Raw genomic sequence first — 20,402 nt, forward strand, 5'->3', positions numbered from 1 at the left:
CAAATAAAAATATATATTAGTTGTTAGTACAATTTCATTTTTATTTTTACAACGATTTAATATGTAAATATTAATATAATCTCTTTCTTAAAATAAAAAGTTTGATTAATAAATATTTGAGGAATTTGTTGATTTTTTTTATGAACGAATACTCAATAAGCTATATGGTTTCTTTAAATTACAGAAGAATCAATTATTTCCAATGATGGCTAGAGAAAATTAAACAAAGAAATCAATAGAGTTAATAAAATGTTTAAAGAAAGTATAAATAAAAAAAACTGTTTTATTATTCATGATTTTATAATACTGAAACAATAACATTATGAATTAGCAATAAAATAAAGAAAAATAGTTTTCATTATTTACTATAAAAAAAAATTATTATTATTTATTTAAAAATATTTTTAATCGCATTGAAAAAACGATTGGGGTTATCAGTTATCATGTTAATCTGACACTAAATTTAGTAGTTTTCTGTAAAAAAAAAAAATAAAAATAATGGATTTTAAACTTTTATTTTCGCTAACAGAAAAATGTTAATATATTGTAAAAGTTTTAACTTAGTAAATGTAATTTATATATTATGTTATTTGTACTGTTTTTAATTTAGTTAAAAAATAAAATTATTTTATACTTATAAATGTTTTATTATGTGTACCTATATTTATTATATATAATGATATAATATTATGTTATGCATTACCTATACATAAACAATATAATATGATATTGTTACCTGCGAAAATGTGATGACTTAAAAATAATAATTATTCAATTTATATTTAGGCTGCAGTACCTAACAAAGTTGTACCTAACCAAAGTGCTCCCTACCAAAGTTAAAATTTTATTGAAAATGTATTATAATTTTTATTCACAATCCATGTATATCTACCTAATCCATATAATTTATAGTAGATACTTTTTGTTATATAAGTCTATAAACTAAAACATTGTTTACGAATAATTACTGGAGTATCAATTATCAAAGAAATTACCAATTTAAAATTTCCAACCGTTAAAAACATTAATGCAATCGACATTTAGTATTCATTTTTAAAACTTTAAAAGTAAAATAATTTTTTTTTTAATTTACTCACAAAATGTGGTTTGTCTAAAGGCCTCAGAGTTCAATGCCCACGGGATTAATTCGTGGTCGGAATGAGTGGTGTTGGAGTTGAACGGATAACCAACATCAAACTCACTGTCCCTATTAACTTTCTCATCTACCCTTTTCCATATATTTCAATAATGGTACTTATAAGTTTTTTTGTTATTGGAAAAATTATTCATTTTTATTAGCATCCCGCGTGATTTCGAATTTTGGTTGATATTATTATGAATATACTTCATATTTTATAATACACTTTTTTAAAAATAAGGATCCATTACAAATTAATCATAAATTCATAAAACTATTACACACATAATAATATTAATAGAAATCTACATTAACACATGAGTCGATCAAATAATTTTTTGCTTTACACGTATACAGGTATATATGTATATAATTTAATTGTTTACTCAAATTGGTCCCATATATATAGATATAGGCTATAGGTAAGTACTCTTATATCGTTACTAGTCTTTGGAATCGACGAATCGACCACCACATGGCACATGTGCCGAAAATTTACAAAAACTATACGCCATTGTATATTATTTTTAACTCCCTCCTGCCAAAGTGCTTACAGCCTGCATATGACCGAATGACTACAGACTTGATTTTCATGAAGATTTATATATTGTCATATTAAGAGAATTCAATATTTTATATATCCACGTAGAATGCTATAAAATGATATAACGTGGGAATGGAAAACTAATTGCAAAAGTGTATACGACCGAAAAGATTTACGCTTCCTTGTCCTCGAAACTTGGAATCGATTTATGTATATTACAACGTACACCTATATTATACATACCTACATATTATTATATTATATCCCCGATCTGGAATAAAATTGTTTTAAATAATAAAAATTACTACTTTCAAACCCAGTTTACGACTCATCTGACAAGGCTACATGATTTAGTTTATGGTTGGCTCAAAGAGCACTTGACAGTTGCATTAACTTGCTCTAAGAGCGCGTGTGTGTCGTAAATATTCGAAATATTATTATACACATCGTATCACACTTGCACCTCGTTCTTGTAGACTAGTCAAGTCTCTAATGATATTTGATTTTTATATATACACATTTACACCCTTATAACTAATTATAATATAAGATACATAACTTATACATATAAAATATAATATGTATCGAAACAGAGTATAATATACTAGAACATAAGTGAAAATAGTGGGGGTGGCTAAGGTGAGAAGACCTCAAATATCCCATTATCTCCCCCCCCCCCAAAAAAAAAACACAACAGAAATGACTATTTAATTGTATAATATGGAATCGAAGACAACCGCTCACACTGTTGTTAATAATATTAACCCCCCTCCTGAAATTGTAATAAATTTCCACTTATGAAAATATATAATAGGAATAGACTTAATTATACTTATAGATGAAACGCCTGATGACAATACGCCGTTAGGTAGGGGTAGCATTTATCTACGATAGAAATTTAAGTAAAAAATAATAATAGATTTTACAAATATTAAATACCAGTACGGAAAAAATATAATATTTTAAATTACATTAGTGGAATATCTGAAACCCAACTAAAAGGGGTGGATTGATTGAATTGTTTTAATAAAATTCTTGATACAGAGTGCTTCTCCTCGATGCACCATTACAACAATCAGCTTCATGTATTTTTATAACTAAACAGTTTTTAAATAGCAATTAATTATATGTATTTATTATATAGTACATAACTACATAACTAATTTATATTTTGATAGAAAATTAAAAGAATAAAACTTTAAACTTAATAAATTATTAAAAACAAAACAGTACAATTGTCAAAGAACAGCAATTTATTTTTTCTTGGTGGGTTGATTATCTAATATGTAGTGGTTTGTGTAAAATAAATGTAACGCTTTGTCAAAGTGAAAAATACTTAAACAATTAATGCTCTAATCCAAATTTCTTTCATACAATTATACAAATACCTTAGAATATAATTGCGCTTGTACAACATTGAGGTGCATGTCAAGTTTCATGCTTTATGAATGAGTTACATTAGATGACTGCAGTGTATACATCTACATGCCAAATTGAATTAAATGAAAAGCCATTAGTATTAACTTATTGTAAGAAAAGTTTAAAAAATGTCCAAAAAAACTACCTTCTAACCGAATTAGTTTTCGAATTAAAATAGTACCATATATATATTGTATACCCAACGTAGATATATATTAAACTAATACCATAAGTATAGATGCGAAATTAGAGATAAAAAATATATAAAATTATACTTTTACGTAAATAATCGTGATCGTTGGTGCTGCTCTAATCAGTATAAATACCTCTATATTCGTTTTATAAATTATTACTTTTATAAAGTAGTTATCGGTAAGATATCAATTTTAACTTTTAACTCAGTCTATCATTTTTTAACTATTTGTGAAATTTGCTGATTTAATCATTCACTTAAAAAAAAAGTATATGACTGATTATTACTTATATTTTACGATTTTAATCAGTTGTATACAGCTTAAAAAGTATTAGAAATATGAAATTAAGTAAATATTATAGCTCTAATTTATCAGAAAATCAGAACAGATTTTTTAAAATCCTTAAATATCACTAACAAGGGGTAATAACTACTGATACATCTCAAAAAATTGTATGCAACAAAAATTTTAGTAGCATTCAATCGTTATTTTAGTATGTACTGTGTTTTTGACATTTTCTTTAGTACATCTTGTTAAAAATAGGAACTAAATCCTTTACCATTTATGTCTTGAAGAAGTTGAAGAAATGAACTCTTCCTTTCCTCATCGTTTCTTTTATAAACAGAAAGTAAAATGAAATAAGAAACATCAGTACATTTTTATATTATAATAATTGCTTTAATTTTAAAATTTTAAACATAACACATTGTTATTTAGTAATCGTTATAAGTAAAACTTATATATACAGTACGTCTGTACATAAATTGTATAATAATTTAACTATGCATTTTACTATAATAGACATTCATTAATATGTATACAGTATTACAGTGTATTTAAATAAAGGTTTTATTGGCTTTAACATAATTAAGGTTTCAAACATGTTATCAGTTGATGAACATTTTTTAAAGACATAATATTCCACTAGTACTAAACGTATGCAAACAAATAATAAACAATTAGTTTAGCAAATATAATAGGTGAATATTTAATTAATTAATTTTATAAGTTTTCGATGGTATGTGCATAAACGATGTAGATTACTGAGGTAAAAATCTAGGTCATATGATAAAAAATGGCTAACACATTATAATCGTTCATCGCATATATGATAATTTATTACTCTTTAAATGGTTCGTGCTATTGACATTGTACATAGTATTATAAGAGCAAGTACTCAAATCATATAAAATTTTCAAAACAAAAATATTATTTTATTTTATCTTATTTTTATATTATTGGTACTCCGTAATTTAATAATAGGTATTTCAACAATAAGTCCCACCAATATTTATTAAATGAAAACGATCACATTTACAAATCTTTTTAGTTATTTAAATGTAACATTTTATTTTTATATACCTATAATAACTCAGTTTGAATACTCTGCCTATTGGGTCTAAATTGCAGTGATATCGAACATATAATTTCCATCAAAAGTCACACAGGTATATACGTTGAGGACAGAGACAATTCGAAGCTTCCGAAATCTCTCACTGCCATCACTCAACCGGGGCTCCAACTCTGTCTCCGCCTTAATCAAATTCATCGTCACCGTCGATCTGCTTAACAAGATATACCTAACTCTCATCCCTAACATATCATAAAGTATTTAAGTAACTTTTATAGTGGCATATTTTGTGAATTGATATACTTTCAGGATGTCTATATTATGTGTAGTTCAATCTTGTCATATCACCCAATGGCCACTGTTGTGGCGGTCTTTTTAATAAACAACTTGGTTACATAATAAAAAAAAAAAATAAGAGTTGTTCATTTATTGTAACCATTAAATAACAGAATATTTACCAGCAACTAAAAAAAAAACGTGTTTTTTCCTTACAATTATTATTATTATTATAATTATTTATTTGCGAATTTATCATTGATAAGTAAAATATATAAGCTAGCTTATGATAACAGTTACATAGATACTAATAGTTGTAAAAAATATTTAATCTCAACGCACATAATTTCATCGTTTTGTAAATTAAGTAGCTATACTCTTTATAATCCTATAACAAATTAGATAGACAGTTATGTACCTACTGCTTATTATTAATATCAATAATTAATTGATAATGTCATTGTATCGTACATAGTAGGTACTTACTATACATACAAACATATTACTGTACGATTGTATTTTGTTAATTTAAATTGAAATCATATGTAGGTGTGCAGTACAACTGAAATTTAAATCAAACATATTAACTGCATATACCTACCAACAAGAGTAATAACTTCATTATAGTCCACAAGTTCAATAATATAATTTCATAATTACGCGATAATGTGATAAATATATAGATAAGTATTAATATCTACCATCGTAACCTGTCTATATTGAAATACATTGTCTTCATTCTAAAATAATATTCAATAAATCATTTAAATCTATATAGACTAGGTACATTGCTAATATTTCATCATTATTTTTGCAATAAATATAAAGGTTGAGCTGACCTAAACTGGTGGAATAGGAAAAGTATTGATCTTAAACTATTTTCATCTTACCATACAATATAGAGACTATAATTGAACAGAATTTCATTAAAAATATTAGAAAAAAAAATGTTTAATCTAATAAAAACATAACATAACATAACATAACATTTTATTTGTTCAACTTACTGCATTGTATGAATAACGAAATGTAAAACATAATGTCATAATGATACATGGAACACTAAAATATGTAATTATTATAGTATATATTATATTATTATAAGTATATTTGCATGAAGTAAGAATCAAAATTTATGAAACAATGTTATTGGATAATCTAAAAACAGTTAAAATACCTCTACAATCTGATTATTATTTATGTATAAGTCGTTTTACCATTTTGGTCATGATATACTGGTAAGTTTTGAATATAAGTAGAAACCATGAAAGCAATTTATGGTGTTACGGAGAATGGATGTATATTTGTATATCTTTAACCTTAAAAATATAATATTCATAATTTATAAAATTTTTAATTAAAAATAAAATTCATGGATAACCTACTTTGGAACATATTTTATTTTAATATTTGTATACTTTAAGCATCAGATGCTCTTTATGTGTATTAAGACAGACTAAACAAAATTTACCCGTATAAATATAAGACATTTAAGGGTTTATATAATAATCATAAATTATTGATGAATTTTGAAGGATATGCTTATATTTGTTCATTATTTAATAATTAATGGACCATATTATTAAGTAATGTTTTATAGACAGTTAGGGTTATTGTTAAAATTAACTTAGGTTCAATATAGTTTGGTCATAAATAAACTAAAAAAAATGTGTTTTATGCTCATTTAATAACTATACATTTCAGATTCCAAGTTGATAAGTACTTACTATAGTAATAAATACTTATAAATTATAAGTTTTTCTACGATGTTTTTAGGGAATCACTTTTTCATGTCGTAAAATTGATCTTAAAAGTTTCATATTCCCTCTAAATTAATTGTGAACAATTATAATGTAAATAAATAATTCCAAGAAATATAGCAAATGAAGACAATTTAATAACAATAACACTTAATATTCTACAAGCCAATTGCTATATATTAATACAGGAAAAGTATAGTAAGTATAATAATGTTCTATAAACCAATTCAACTATGATAAATTGATAACATATAAGCGCCATAATAATCTAATCTCTAGATATTATTATTTTCTAAGCTCAGGTTTAAAAAATTAAATCTGTAATTTTTTTTTTTAAGTAATTTAATTTTTTTACATGACATTTAAACATGGATGAGAATTTTTTAATTTTCTAATTTTTTAAATTGCCCAACGTAATACCTATATTATATGAATAAAGGCTGTTTAAAAATTGTGAATCCTATAAATAACACGAATTGTCCATAGCTTTTAATACTATACGATTGTTGATTTTTCTTGAAAGTCTTTCGTCACTTGTTGGTATCTTTATGTCAACAGAAACTATTGCAAATATAATATGTATTTTAACTATGAACTAGATATCCAATGTTTTAAGGTTTTAAATGAAACCTTTGAAACATTTGCTACAGTAAAAACCAAATAATTGATTTTAATTAAAAATAAAACATTTTTAAAATCAATAGTCAATAGATGAACTGAGAATATAAATGAACATTAGTGGATAATTACACCCAGTCAACATCGAAAAAATCTTCCAATATCTTAAATCGACTAAATTATATAATCTAATATAATACTTTTAAATCGTAACAAACTATTGTTAATATATTATAAGCATCCAAAGTCGATGACCTTATTTGTAGTCGTGGCTTCATAATTAAAAAAAAAAAATACATGTTATGTGTTTATTTTCAAGATTAACGTTTATAAAATTAATTTCATTTAATAACTTTAAAATTTTGTTATATAAGATTTTAAAATACCTCAACATAATTTAGAGGTATTACAATTAAATATACTCGAATATTTATCTATATTTAATGTTAATTATTCTTAACTGAAAATCGTTTTGTTGAAATTACCTTAGGATACATTCAACGAGATATTGATAATAATGCAAATTTAAAACACAATTATTTGTACAACTTTTCATTGTAATAATGTAAGTATTAATATGTATATTTGTCACTAAAACCAAGGTTCTTAACTGAATGATTATAAAATCATAATACGAGTACATAAATTTATGTTTATATACAAATTTTAGCTAAACCCGTGCACTTCGTAGCTCTTTAAAAATTCTACCTCTTATATGTCTCAAACTGTGTGTTAAATTCATTTACTGTGATTATGCTAACAGTTTATTTTTATAAATATAGATAGATAACGGTTAAAATATACTAAGTAATAATCATACAGCGATATTCAATGCAGTATATCATTTATAATTTGTTAGTTTTATCGAAAAAGTCTGTCAATTCAAATATTTAATTGAATGATATTTGGGTCAATCACTTTTAAATTTAGCCTATCTTCTGCACATAGGTCCAATATATGTCTGTACCAAATGTCGTCGCAATCGGTCTAGCAATTAGAATGAGAATGCATATATATATATAACAAATATACAGAAATCCATTTATATATATATATATATATATATATATATTATCTGACCCGAGAAATGGTTTTTCCATATCAATTATTTCTAATGAATATATCGGTAGTCGAATAAAAAATAACTAAATTATTATAATTGTATGTTGTTGTGTTTTACTGGTATATGACTAAAAAAGGAATGGAGCACTTGGAACAATAAAAAAACTTCAAATATTCATTTTTTTGAATTCATAGTTCTTTAATATCTTAACTAATAAATTTCAAATCATATAGCAACTATTAATAAACAAAAATTTCTATCGTAATTCTAGCACACCCCGTGCACTTTGCCCTTAAAATATGACAACCCTTTATAAAATTGTGAGACCTTCTAAAATACACAGACAATTCGATGAAAATTGGTCAGGCCGTTACGGATGAGTTCAATAACCAACACTGTGATACGATATATTTATATATTACATTCAATATTTCAATATTAAATAAACGTAAAGGCACACATCATTAGAAATTCCGACATAATATGATATAGGTATAGCTAGATATATCTCGTTCAAAATCTAAAATACTTATTTTCAAAATATTGATGATCAGAATAGCCTACCCTCTTCATAATAAATTTATATATTTTCTAATGGGTGTCTATACAATAACATAAAATCGTTTGTATAGTTTTTACATCACAAGTGAGTGATGTAAGATGTAAAACGAGTAACCAACAAGTGTGCGGGCATACACTCAACGTAACTAAAAATCATTTATGAGATATTTTTATTTTTATTTATTCTTTGAGAAAATAATAGGTTGAGATAATATAATAGTTAACCATCATTGTTTTAAGCAAGCACCTTTTATTGACATGCTACTTACCTACCCTTGAACAAAAAAATGCATACCTAAAGCATTTAAAATATTTACGAAAATAATTCTTTTATACACGATATTAAAAATTACCTAAATTAATATACAAAAGTACAACTAAAAATAAATTAAAATCCATTTAATTTGACTAATTTCTGAACTCTAGCATTCGGTTGTTGACCGTGTAATTTTGGCACGTAGCCTTTACTATTATATTGTACATACTCTGCTCTGAGGTTTTATTTTTGGTTTATTCTATAATTTTATGATTGTTGTCTTACGGTTCTTTTGTTTAAATTACATGGAACATTTTAGAATTGAGATAGGGTCAATATTTTTATTAAACTCAATCAAAATGATCTCTTTATAACTATATTTAATTATTTATAACGAAAATAAATATTCGTGATCAATCATTAATGATTAACAGCTCTGCACAGCTTCCTACAGCTAATATATTCTATCATAGACCGCAGACAACAGGTGAATTTGTTGTGGTTAATAACCATATACTCTACAATACTACGCAGTAAGTTTGTACGTATCTATATAATATAGATAAACATGATATCCATTGTCTCCATTTAGTTTTTCAATATTCATATTATTAATTTTAATTTCAAATGTATCTAAAATATATTCTAAGCTCGGTCATGAAAAATGTCTACAATGTAATTTAGAAACTTTTATAAAATTAAGTGTCACCGGAGTATAAATCAATAGGCGTCTGTTATAATTTTTAAATAATACTTAGACCAGGATTTTCGGTCATTCTTACTAAGAATACTAAGGAGCAAGAATCCACAGTTTTTTTAAATTATTTGTGCACCAATTAAATAAAAAGTAGTACCTACTCATGTAGTCATGTGGGTAGAAATTTCGAATACCTAAATAATTAATTTATGTATTAAAAAAAAGGTTATACTTACCATCGTAGCAATAAGAAAAAAACTACTTTTAAAAGTTTTTATTTTAAAAATTAATTTGTAATATCAATCAATTTGATTTTGATCGCACTGCAATTATAACTTTTACATACTACATAATACTTATATATTTTATAAAAATCCCACAATATTACTGTACATATTTACTACAGAGCCGCATCACTAAGATGAATGGTTACATGTTTTATCCTGGTAAAAATTGTTAAGTTTTTCGGAAAATAATTTTTAAATATTTAGTCAATAATAATAATAATAATATCTAGACACAAATATGAAAAAACATAATATATTTTTGTTCATAGATAAGCATTAGGTATATATACAAAAATATAAATGTATGATTTTGATTCTTTAATTAAATAAGAAAATTATCGTATATATTTAAATCTAAATATGCAGTATGTTAAAAACATAATATATCGATTAGTCCTGTACCGATATCAATATATTAGTATAATATCATTAAATATATTGTCAACTGATCTCATAGCGTAATTTTCATTAACTTCCAACAGTTAATGAACTTGCTAAAAGCTACTATAAAAAATGCCATTCCAAATTAATTAATCATTCTAACCCCTTTATCAAAAACATGTCTTCTCTCACATTACCTCTTAATATTCCTCGAAGGTTAAAAAGAAATAAAGACCTTCTAATCTAATAAAAAAAAAAAAAAAAAAATTAAAAAAAAAATAATAAAATAAATTTCAAAGCCGGAACTTAAATTTTCTGAGGTTCTGTCACTGGACAGTCTCCTCTTCATGTGTGACATGTCTTCTTTAAATCACTCATCATTGTTACTTATTGTTTTGTGTGTAAACAGATTGTAATATATTTTTAATAAAAAAAAAAAAAAATGTCATTAAGTATTAAAGCGTGAAATTGCAATTTGAAAGAGACAGAAAAAGCTGTAGGTATATAATAATATAATTATTGTATAATAATGAAATATAGGTAATGAAAAAAAAATAGAAATACAGAACGTGATATTAATTATTTGCTATTGGATATAGTGAGCACTGCCAGAATCATTTACCTAGCTAATGCTATATTATTATTTGAAAGTTATTAAATTGTATAAAAAAAATATCACTATGGAAAAACGATGAGTCTAAGAACATGTGGGTGTGGTGTATTCTAAAGATGTTTTAGAAATAGCCACAATATAATTGAATTAACCTTGTGTCAAAGTGTCAAGTCTTAATAAACCAAACTACTAATTCTATAAATAATTTCTAAAAATAATATTATTGTCATAAAATCATAAAAATTAACTATAGTTAAAATTTTAAATGTTCGTAAAAAAAACATTGTTAATTAAGATTACAATGATATTTCAATTATAGTTGGAACACAATAAAGAAGATAACCTTAACCTTGTTTATAATTTCCAAGTATTTATAAAACCACAATTATGAAACGTTTCATCAATCGAAAGAAGAATAAATGAAATATGAAAATTAAAATCATATCGTGCATGAAATGTGTAGGTACATGTATTATAAGTTCAAACTTTTACCGTTTGCTATCGAATGATATTTATGATTTCTTATTTTAAATAAAAATCGTATATTACCTATGAATACTTACATTCACAGGACTTTTGGAAAAATAAGTTTTATTTCAAAAACCTTAAAGTTCAAATTATTTAATAATTAACAAAAACTGTCTATTTATCATCTATGAACAATTTAGATATTATTTTCTAAATTATATTATGCTCAAAATAGATTTTGTCAAAAAAAAAAAAAACTAGTATTTATACAAATCTAAAATAAGATTTCTAAAGTACATTTAGTTTAGTTAAAATATCTAGGTATATATTATATATAAATTTAGATCTTCGTGTAAGATACAATTTTTAAATAACTTTTGTTTCACTCAAAATATTAAATTTATACATATAAAAAAAAATACAGCTACCATTAGCTTAGAAACTAGATATAATTAAATGTATTTCCGTTAATATTATTAATGAATAATTAATGAAGAGAACTTTTTGAGACAAAAAACAATGTGATTTTTTTATTTCGTCATTACGGAAGTCTATATGTATATGTTGTTTATTCAAAAAGGGATGTCGTTTTCTTTTTACTTCCGTGCCTTAAATTTGATGTTAAACCAATTAGTTATTTATTTCAATTATTTCATTGAATTTCGAGATTATAGAAATTATTTTATATAATTTAGCACATGTCTTATAATAAACTCGATTAATGAGGATAGTAGTAAAATTTGAAACAAAAATAGATTAAGCTATTATAGTAGATTTTTAGACTAGTAAATATCGTAAGACTGATTGTAAAAAAAAGTTACATCATTATTTTTTTTTTTTTTTTTGCAAGATACTTTTATAATTTTGACCGTGGAACAGAATCAATGCAGCATACTGTACCACGTGTGAGTATAAATAGCCAACACATGTATATATGCCTCTCTCTCTATCACTCTCATTATTTCCTCTTCTGTTTCTAACTTTGCCGGCGCCCCGATAACGATCTCTGCAAATAATCACATATAAAATTTTACAACAGTCTACAGTATAAGTTGGTCTTCCAGCTTCCACTTATTTACGAACAGCATTCACCACGCAAATTATATTTGCTGACAATATGAGTTACAAAATACTATGAATATTAAATAAATATTAATATTAATGCATTTTTAATAATCATTTAATCTCAAAAAATAAAATGAATCAAATTTCACTCAATTATTTTAATACTGTGCAAAGAATTAAAAAAATAAATTGGATTAAGAATATTGAATTTTGCTGTTGTCGTTTGTTTTATTTTCGCACAACAATCATAACCTATTGTTTAAACAAAAAATACATTCTTTATAGAGTTTAGATATTGAAATTTTGTAGTTCTGATAGTTTCATAGACGCTTTATTAAATCACATAATATTCATTCAAATGTAAACCATTATTATACTATACCATACAATATAAAATACATAATTTTACCATAATATTATACCATTTGCAATTAATAAAGAGCCTAGCTGGGAAACTTCAAAAATAGTTTTAGAATACAAAGATAGTAAGCCTTATCGAAAAAAAAAAATTTGCACGTAGGTATATCCACTCTAATATACATCAGTTGAAGTCGAGTTTATTTATCGTCATTGTAATGAATTTATTAAATTTGGATTCAATTGTAAATCGTCGAATACCAAAAACGAATCTTTGCAGATCGTCTGTCAGCCGTTATATTGATGTATATTATATTTATATTGCTACTGAGTTATTTATTTTACTATTAATTATACAGTAGTTTGAATTAATTTTTATCGAAAACATCGAATTTATTATAATACCTATTATTATATTAATGTATGTTTATACTATATATATAATATATATATCATTTCTATTAACTTTTGAGTAAATCTACCGATTTACCGTAAAACGGTGTGAATATAACCTTGTGATATATAAGCTGGCAATAGCTTAAAATTAATTTAAATATTTTTAAAATGCCATTGTGTGTTTTTCTAAAATTACAAACATGTGAGTTGACCTCTAACCTATTTAATATTATTTATTTACGTAAATGGTTCAAATACTCAGTGCAGTCCCAGTCCTAGTATGATTTTTCTTTAAATTTTTGTATTACAATAAAATAACTAAAGACTGAATGTCTAAAAAAAATGTTGTTTTTATTTTTAGGTTTCAGTAAGAACTGCTTATACATTTTTATATATGATACGTTCTTAAACCATAAGTAAATTATTTGTTGACAGATACGAATGATAAATTATTTTTAAATTTTATTATATAGCTAGTATTATAATTTATTGCGCAAATATATCAAAATAAGTTTAGAAACTAGGAGTTGCGGACACTCGCTCGACAGAGGAATGCTATATTCCATAATTTGCAAAATCACTTTTTTTCATTTTAAACATCATCAAGGTTTTTGACCAAACATAAATACTTTTATCATCAATTAAAAAAAATAGCTAATATATGCATATTTTTTTAAATGCTTATGTGGCACATAAAACAAGTTAATTTTTGTTATAATTTCTTTAATAAAATAATAAATTAGGTCATAGTAAAATATTACAAGCCTTTAAATTAAGATTCTTTTAGTTATAATAAAACAACTATAATAGATATAGATACATAATTCACGCGTGAACATCCAATTTTATTAACATTTACATTTCAGTCGTTCATACTAAAAAAATGTAGAATAGCGCTCAACTAATAAGAAACCTCAGACTATATTAAATTTTAAAACTTTTATAATTATAAATATAAAAAAAAATTATGAATTTTATATTATACAATAAAATTATATAATTTTGGAGATTTTCATGAATTTAGTAAGCATTTAAACTTCAGAACGTTAAAGAAAAAAATATTGTGAGCATATTATATTTTCAATATTTTTAATAGTTATGTGAATAACTTTTGAGAAACCTTGTATTCAATTTTCAAGTTGATTTATCTAAAAATTAAAATTGTATCATACACAAATCGAACAAAATTAAAAACATAAAACATTTATTAACTTGGCAAAAAACCACTAAATTATTTTGAAAATTATTTCATACCATAATATATGGTGATAAAATAATTGCTAGTATATGAGTATTTGAATATTTAGTTATAAATTCAAGTCTCTACCAATATTAATTTTTATTAACATAAAAAAGATTTCAATTTTGCCGTAAACTTGTTTTGAGTATACATTTCAGTTTATTTGTTTATAAATAGATATCGTACATATAGTATACCTATATATTTTTTCCTATTTTCATTAATGCTAAAAGAAAATGCAAACTAAATGCCATCATGTACACGTCATCGTCATATTCATATTATTATTATATTATAATATATAGCTAGTATATTTATAGAATTAAATAATGTTATAATCGTTAACTAAATAAAAATTATAGAAACCGATATTCTATAATCTAAGTGTTGCACAACTATAATAATATATTACCTATATATTACTTTTATGAACTCTTAACAGTAAAATAAAATTAGTGACAGAAAATAGAAAACCATTAGATATTGTCTTTAAATTTTTAATGTTTCATAATCAGATTTTAATTTAAATATTTTTTGCCAATATAACTATATCATCATTATTGGTACAATATATTGGTGATGTTATAGACATTGTGCAATGTGACGGGTAAAATTTATTGCGGTTAGAATACATATCATTATCAACGATATTTATTAAAATTCCATATTGTAATATTATATTATGCATAATTGCCCCAAATGTTTACTGTGTATTAGAAAATAATGATTCACGACTACTACGTCGAAAATTATACAATTAACATAATTTATAATAAGCATTTGGACGATTATAAAATGTAATTAACTATTTACATATTTCAAATATGAAATATATATAAAAAAAATCACATGAAATTAAATGATGATGAATTTTAATAGAATGATATTCTTTTTCTCAATTCACCCAAGTGAAATATTAGTAGACAATTTTTGACTATCAGAAAAATATTTAATGGAAATTCTGAGTTATAGGTTTTATTAAATTTTAAATTTTCATAAAATATTAAAATACATTTGAATGCATTATACATAATATACGTTATACCTATAGATATGGCTACAAGACAAAATGTTATTTTATTTAAGATTTATTTTCGTACTTTGATATTCTGCAGTTTTATTTTTAATTATTATTTTAAAATTCTAAAATGTCCTCTTATATGAGTTTAAGATCTTCGTTAGTTATTACTTGGAAACTTATGATAAAAGTGATTCAAAACACTTATATACATCTTATGAGCAATCTGTACTTATATCACATAGGTACTTTTATTTTATAACCACCAGTTAAACTTCACAACAGCTCATTTCTCCTAAAATTTAACTATTATTACAAGTGAAGAGTATTCCTTTTGTACTAGGGAACGGTCGAGAGATACCGAGTTTGAAGCGGCGAAGGTGCTTGACAACGTCGCCACCTTTTTCACTCGGTCACACAGTTCCCCTATTTAACGTGTATACATATTTGGGTATTATTACAATAAATTTTTGTCTTTTTTTAAGTCGTTAATTTTCGTTGAGTGGGTGACAAAAATTATTTGGTCAATCACGACCACGGAAACAGCCTTCGCGTATATCGTAACAATAAATAGTCAACTCATTTCCCGCGATTATTATACGATTTATAATTCAAATTCATATTATCATAATATTATTATTGCAGATTAGTTAACTTATCTATGAACCGTAGAAAATAATGGTAACGTTTATGTAAAAATATTTTTACTAAGGGTAGGAAAAAAGTTACACTTTGGTGAGGACATTCTATGAATAACAAATACATAATTTTATAAATTCATATCCGAATAACAGGTACATGCACGGCACACTCGAGCAATATATTATTATGATAGTTATTAATATTATTATCATATTATGAATCAGAACACGCGTACCTAATTTAAGTTATTTTCGAAACGAGTAACGACCACCATTAAGTGGTTGGCCCAACACTATATTTTTAAATTATGTATTGTACGCATAACTGTTGCTTACCTGCGTCGATGTCTTTTTTATTTACGCCGTCGTCCACGACCATACTGTCGCCGTCGCCGACAACGCCGTCACATCCGTCCCCGATGTCTATGGAAGAGCTGTCGTGGTCTTCGTAATCGGACGTCCGCGATGACATCGTACCCTTAGGGGTGGACGACCGACCGACCTGCGAGGATTCGCTCATGTTCTGTCTGTTGCAGGACTGTGGCGTGGTGGCTTCCGACTGGTACGGTATTGGCCGCTCGTCCAGGAAGTTGGCCGGGTTCAGCTGGAGCTCCTGTTCGCGCTGCTCGTCTTCCTGCCGGGCCCGTCGCTTGGCCGTCTGCTCGGCGCAGTTCTTGCGCGTTGCCGCCGTCTTCATGCACTTGGGGCACGGGCAGTCCCGGTACTTGCAGTATCGCTTGTGCTTCTTCCACACCTTGCGCAACCCGTGATTCTTGCAGTTGGTGCACAACCGCTGCTTATCCTTGACCGATTGCTGCGCCACAGCCGCCGCCGTGGAAGTCACCTGCACCTGCGCGTGCTGCTGCTGATGTTGATGGTGATGTCTGCTGGCCGGCATTTCCGGGTACGGGGCTGATATTAAACGCGGGCGCGGTCCTATATCGTTTCTGTCGGTCGCGGTGTTTCCGCCGGCGTCAGCGCGGTCGCTCGTGGCACGAGTGCGCTTAAGGCCGGATGCAGCCGTGGCGTTCATGCGCGACACAACTGCTGCACCGTCACCATCATAGTCGCGTGTGCCGCCGTCGCCCGGACCGTTGGCGAAAACACGGTCACGCACGGAACGCACTCGTGCACGCACCACCGTCCCGATATTTGTGCACAAACGTGTTTCGCCGGCAGCCAGCCACGTGATTTCCCGTGCGGCCGGTCCCCACTTGCGGCCCGGCGTACCGCGCGCGCTTTGAACGACGCTCAGTACGTCCGGCGCCGGCTGTACGCGAGCAACGCGGCTTCCTCGCTCTCTCCTTTCCGGGACCACCACGTACACGGTGCCGAGCGCAACGGCAATAGTACTGATGATAATAAATTAATGACAATCACTCGGACGTCGCAACAACAACAATAATGATGATAATTGCAAAATAATATTACAAAAATATTATGACGTATACCTCGCCGACTGCAGTGACAGTGTATTATCGGTACGCGTGTGGCGGTAAAAGTTGCGGTCGGTGGCGGTTCAAATTTAAAAATTGCATTTATAATATGCTACGTACGCACATGAATTATGTTGTAGATACTACACATATACGATAAACTTTCATATACATATACATATATATTAGTATATCACGCGTATTGTGTAATTATATACATAATAATATCATATAATATTCATCTACAATGGTGTGCGCGAGATTTAAATCGAACGAGTAAGAACAAAATGAAAAAGTAGTAAAAACAATTTTTTTTTCGTTTATATTATGAATATAAGCAATGATGATTGTATCATATTAATAGAAGAGAGCGGCGTGTCCGCATCGTCTCGCGAGCAGCGGCGGTGTCCGGTGAGACTAGAACGGGTAACTTAATGCAACTGCAGTGGCCATGCACACGGACGGTGCAACAGGCTGGCATTGGTCTACACTAGCGCCGTAACACGTCACGGGCGGATTCTAAGCACATAACGGCGGCGGTCATGTGTGTGCGTATATGTGAGTCAGTGTGTGTGTGTAATATATAATATATATATATATATATATATATTGTACTAGCCGCGTCAGCCAATGCTGTTTCAAACGAATTATATTATATTACTATTATAATTATTAATAATTTAAATCTTAGATATTAAGACGCATTTACATATTTGTGTGTGTATGTGTGCACTTATGTATTGTTATTACATTGGATCGTCTTAAGTATAGTGTATGTTATTTGGTTTGCATGCATGAATATTCTGTGAACTATGCTGCAAATATCTATTATTATGGATACCTATGGATACTAAATAATTGACATGAAATAATACAATGAAAAAATTTCTGTGATTGATTTAATTGTTTTTTTATTATTAAGAAGTATTGCCTACTAATATTCAAATGAACAAGTCAAAAAATAATAAATTCTGTGATTTTCATTATTTAACGAAAAACTATGTACCTACTTTTTTTATCGGAATACATACGCAAACATAGAACTTCGCCTACTGACAAGTACAATATAATGTAACATTTAACTAAATTTATAAATGTTTATGGTTATCTTGAAGCTTTTTTAATATGTTATTCATAAATTCATAACCATTAATTTTTTATAAACGCACAAAGTTTTTTTATAAGAAAAAATTGATAAATCATAATCTCTCAATTAAATTTATGATCTAAATTTACGCAATATTATTGTGAGCATAAAATATAAATTGGCTATTTCACGTCCATACATAATATATATATATATATATTATAAACCAGTTTCAAATAGCCGATATTATTGATTTCTAAAGAATTTCATCTGCAGTTGTTTACAAATATAAAGCCAAATTATGCAGATTAGATATCGAAAATTTAATATGATTAGATAGGATATGATAGGAGTGCGCATATATATTATATTATAATATACATTAATACATTATACCTACTATTATACATATTATTATATATTTTGACATTATATTCATAGGTGCCGTTATTATTCTGTGATTCATAGTTCATACAGTATTTAAACAATAAAACATATTATACTTGGTCACTTATTCTAATTACTGAAAATATCGATACAGTTAATAATTTATACAAATAAATAATATATATTCAATAAAACCCATTAAAAAATTTTTAGTTTATGAAAAACATATGTTATTAAGACTTCAGTATAATCATTTCCGAGCCCTAATCAAAAGTAAATAGTAAAATTTTTAAAATGCTAAAATGAAAAAAAAACAAAGTAGATAACCACTGTAGAAACTAGAAAATGACACGAATAACATATAATATTCCATATAATTGTCGAGCTATTATAGTTTTATACTAAGAGCTAATAAAAAAAAAAAAAACATGTAATATTACATTTATATTATGTGTGAATTTGAATTCACAATGGTCAAATTATTACATACGAAAAACAACTCTGGGCGAAGATGGGCCGGCGGCTTAGGCCCGCAGGTAGCAGGAGAGAGTATAGACCTGGGCCTACCACGATTATCGAAAACTTGTGGGCCTCTGGTAAGTTTTCTATAATACCTATAATGTATTGTAAAAAAACAAGCAATTCACGGACAAAATTTAACAAATTTAATGGATTTATGTTTTGAAAGTGCTTAGATATGATAAATATCAATGAAATAATTGAATGTTTGCTTCCAAAAAATCAAGAAAAAATTATTTGTAAAAATTACTGTTTTTATTTAAAAAATATTTAAAAAGTAACTAAATATAATTTTTTATCTCTGAAATATATTCATTTGTTGGTTAGTCACTAGTATTTAGATTATGACTATGAATTCTCAAAATCATTTGGCTCAGAACCCAAAATTATCTTAATCCGGGCCTATATCACTAAGTAATATGCTAATTATTAGAAAAAAATCAGCATATTTTATACTATAATAACATCATTCCTTTTTTATTACTTGGTACCGTCAAAATTATAATTTTGGTTAACAATTTTTGTTTTGTAAACAGAATAGGACAAAAAAAAAACTGCGTATATCAAAATTCAAAGAAAGTCTCCTTTTTGTTGGAACATTTTTCTTTCTTTACTTGAGAAACCTGAGAC

The 20,402-nt window shown here is 26.8% G+C and overlaps 1 protein-coding gene across 1 annotated transcript in view; it reads right to left on the minus strand.

Moving 5' to 3' along the window:
* Positions 1 to 18,200, minus strand: part of LOC107173196 (uncharacterized) — a 171,738-nt gene extending 153,538 nt beyond the window's left edge. The window contains exon 1 of the mRNA XM_089215718.1: positions 16,680 to 18,200. Within this exon, the coding sequence (XP_089071844.1) occupies positions 16,680 to 17,376 (697 nt within the window). The 5' untranslated portion in view covers positions 17,377 to 18,200. The remainder of the gene's footprint in view (positions 1 to 16,679) is intronic.
* Positions 18,201 to 20,402: the final 2,202 nt, after the last annotated feature.

Source organism: Diuraphis noxia, unplaced genomic scaffold (assembly GCF_037042655.1).
Source record: "Diuraphis noxia isolate RWA-SAM2 unplaced genomic scaffold, SU_Dnox_SAM2 contig0001, whole genome shotgun sequence".
NCBI classification, from domain to species: Eukaryota; Metazoa; Arthropoda; class Insecta; order Hemiptera; family Aphididae; genus Diuraphis; species Diuraphis noxia.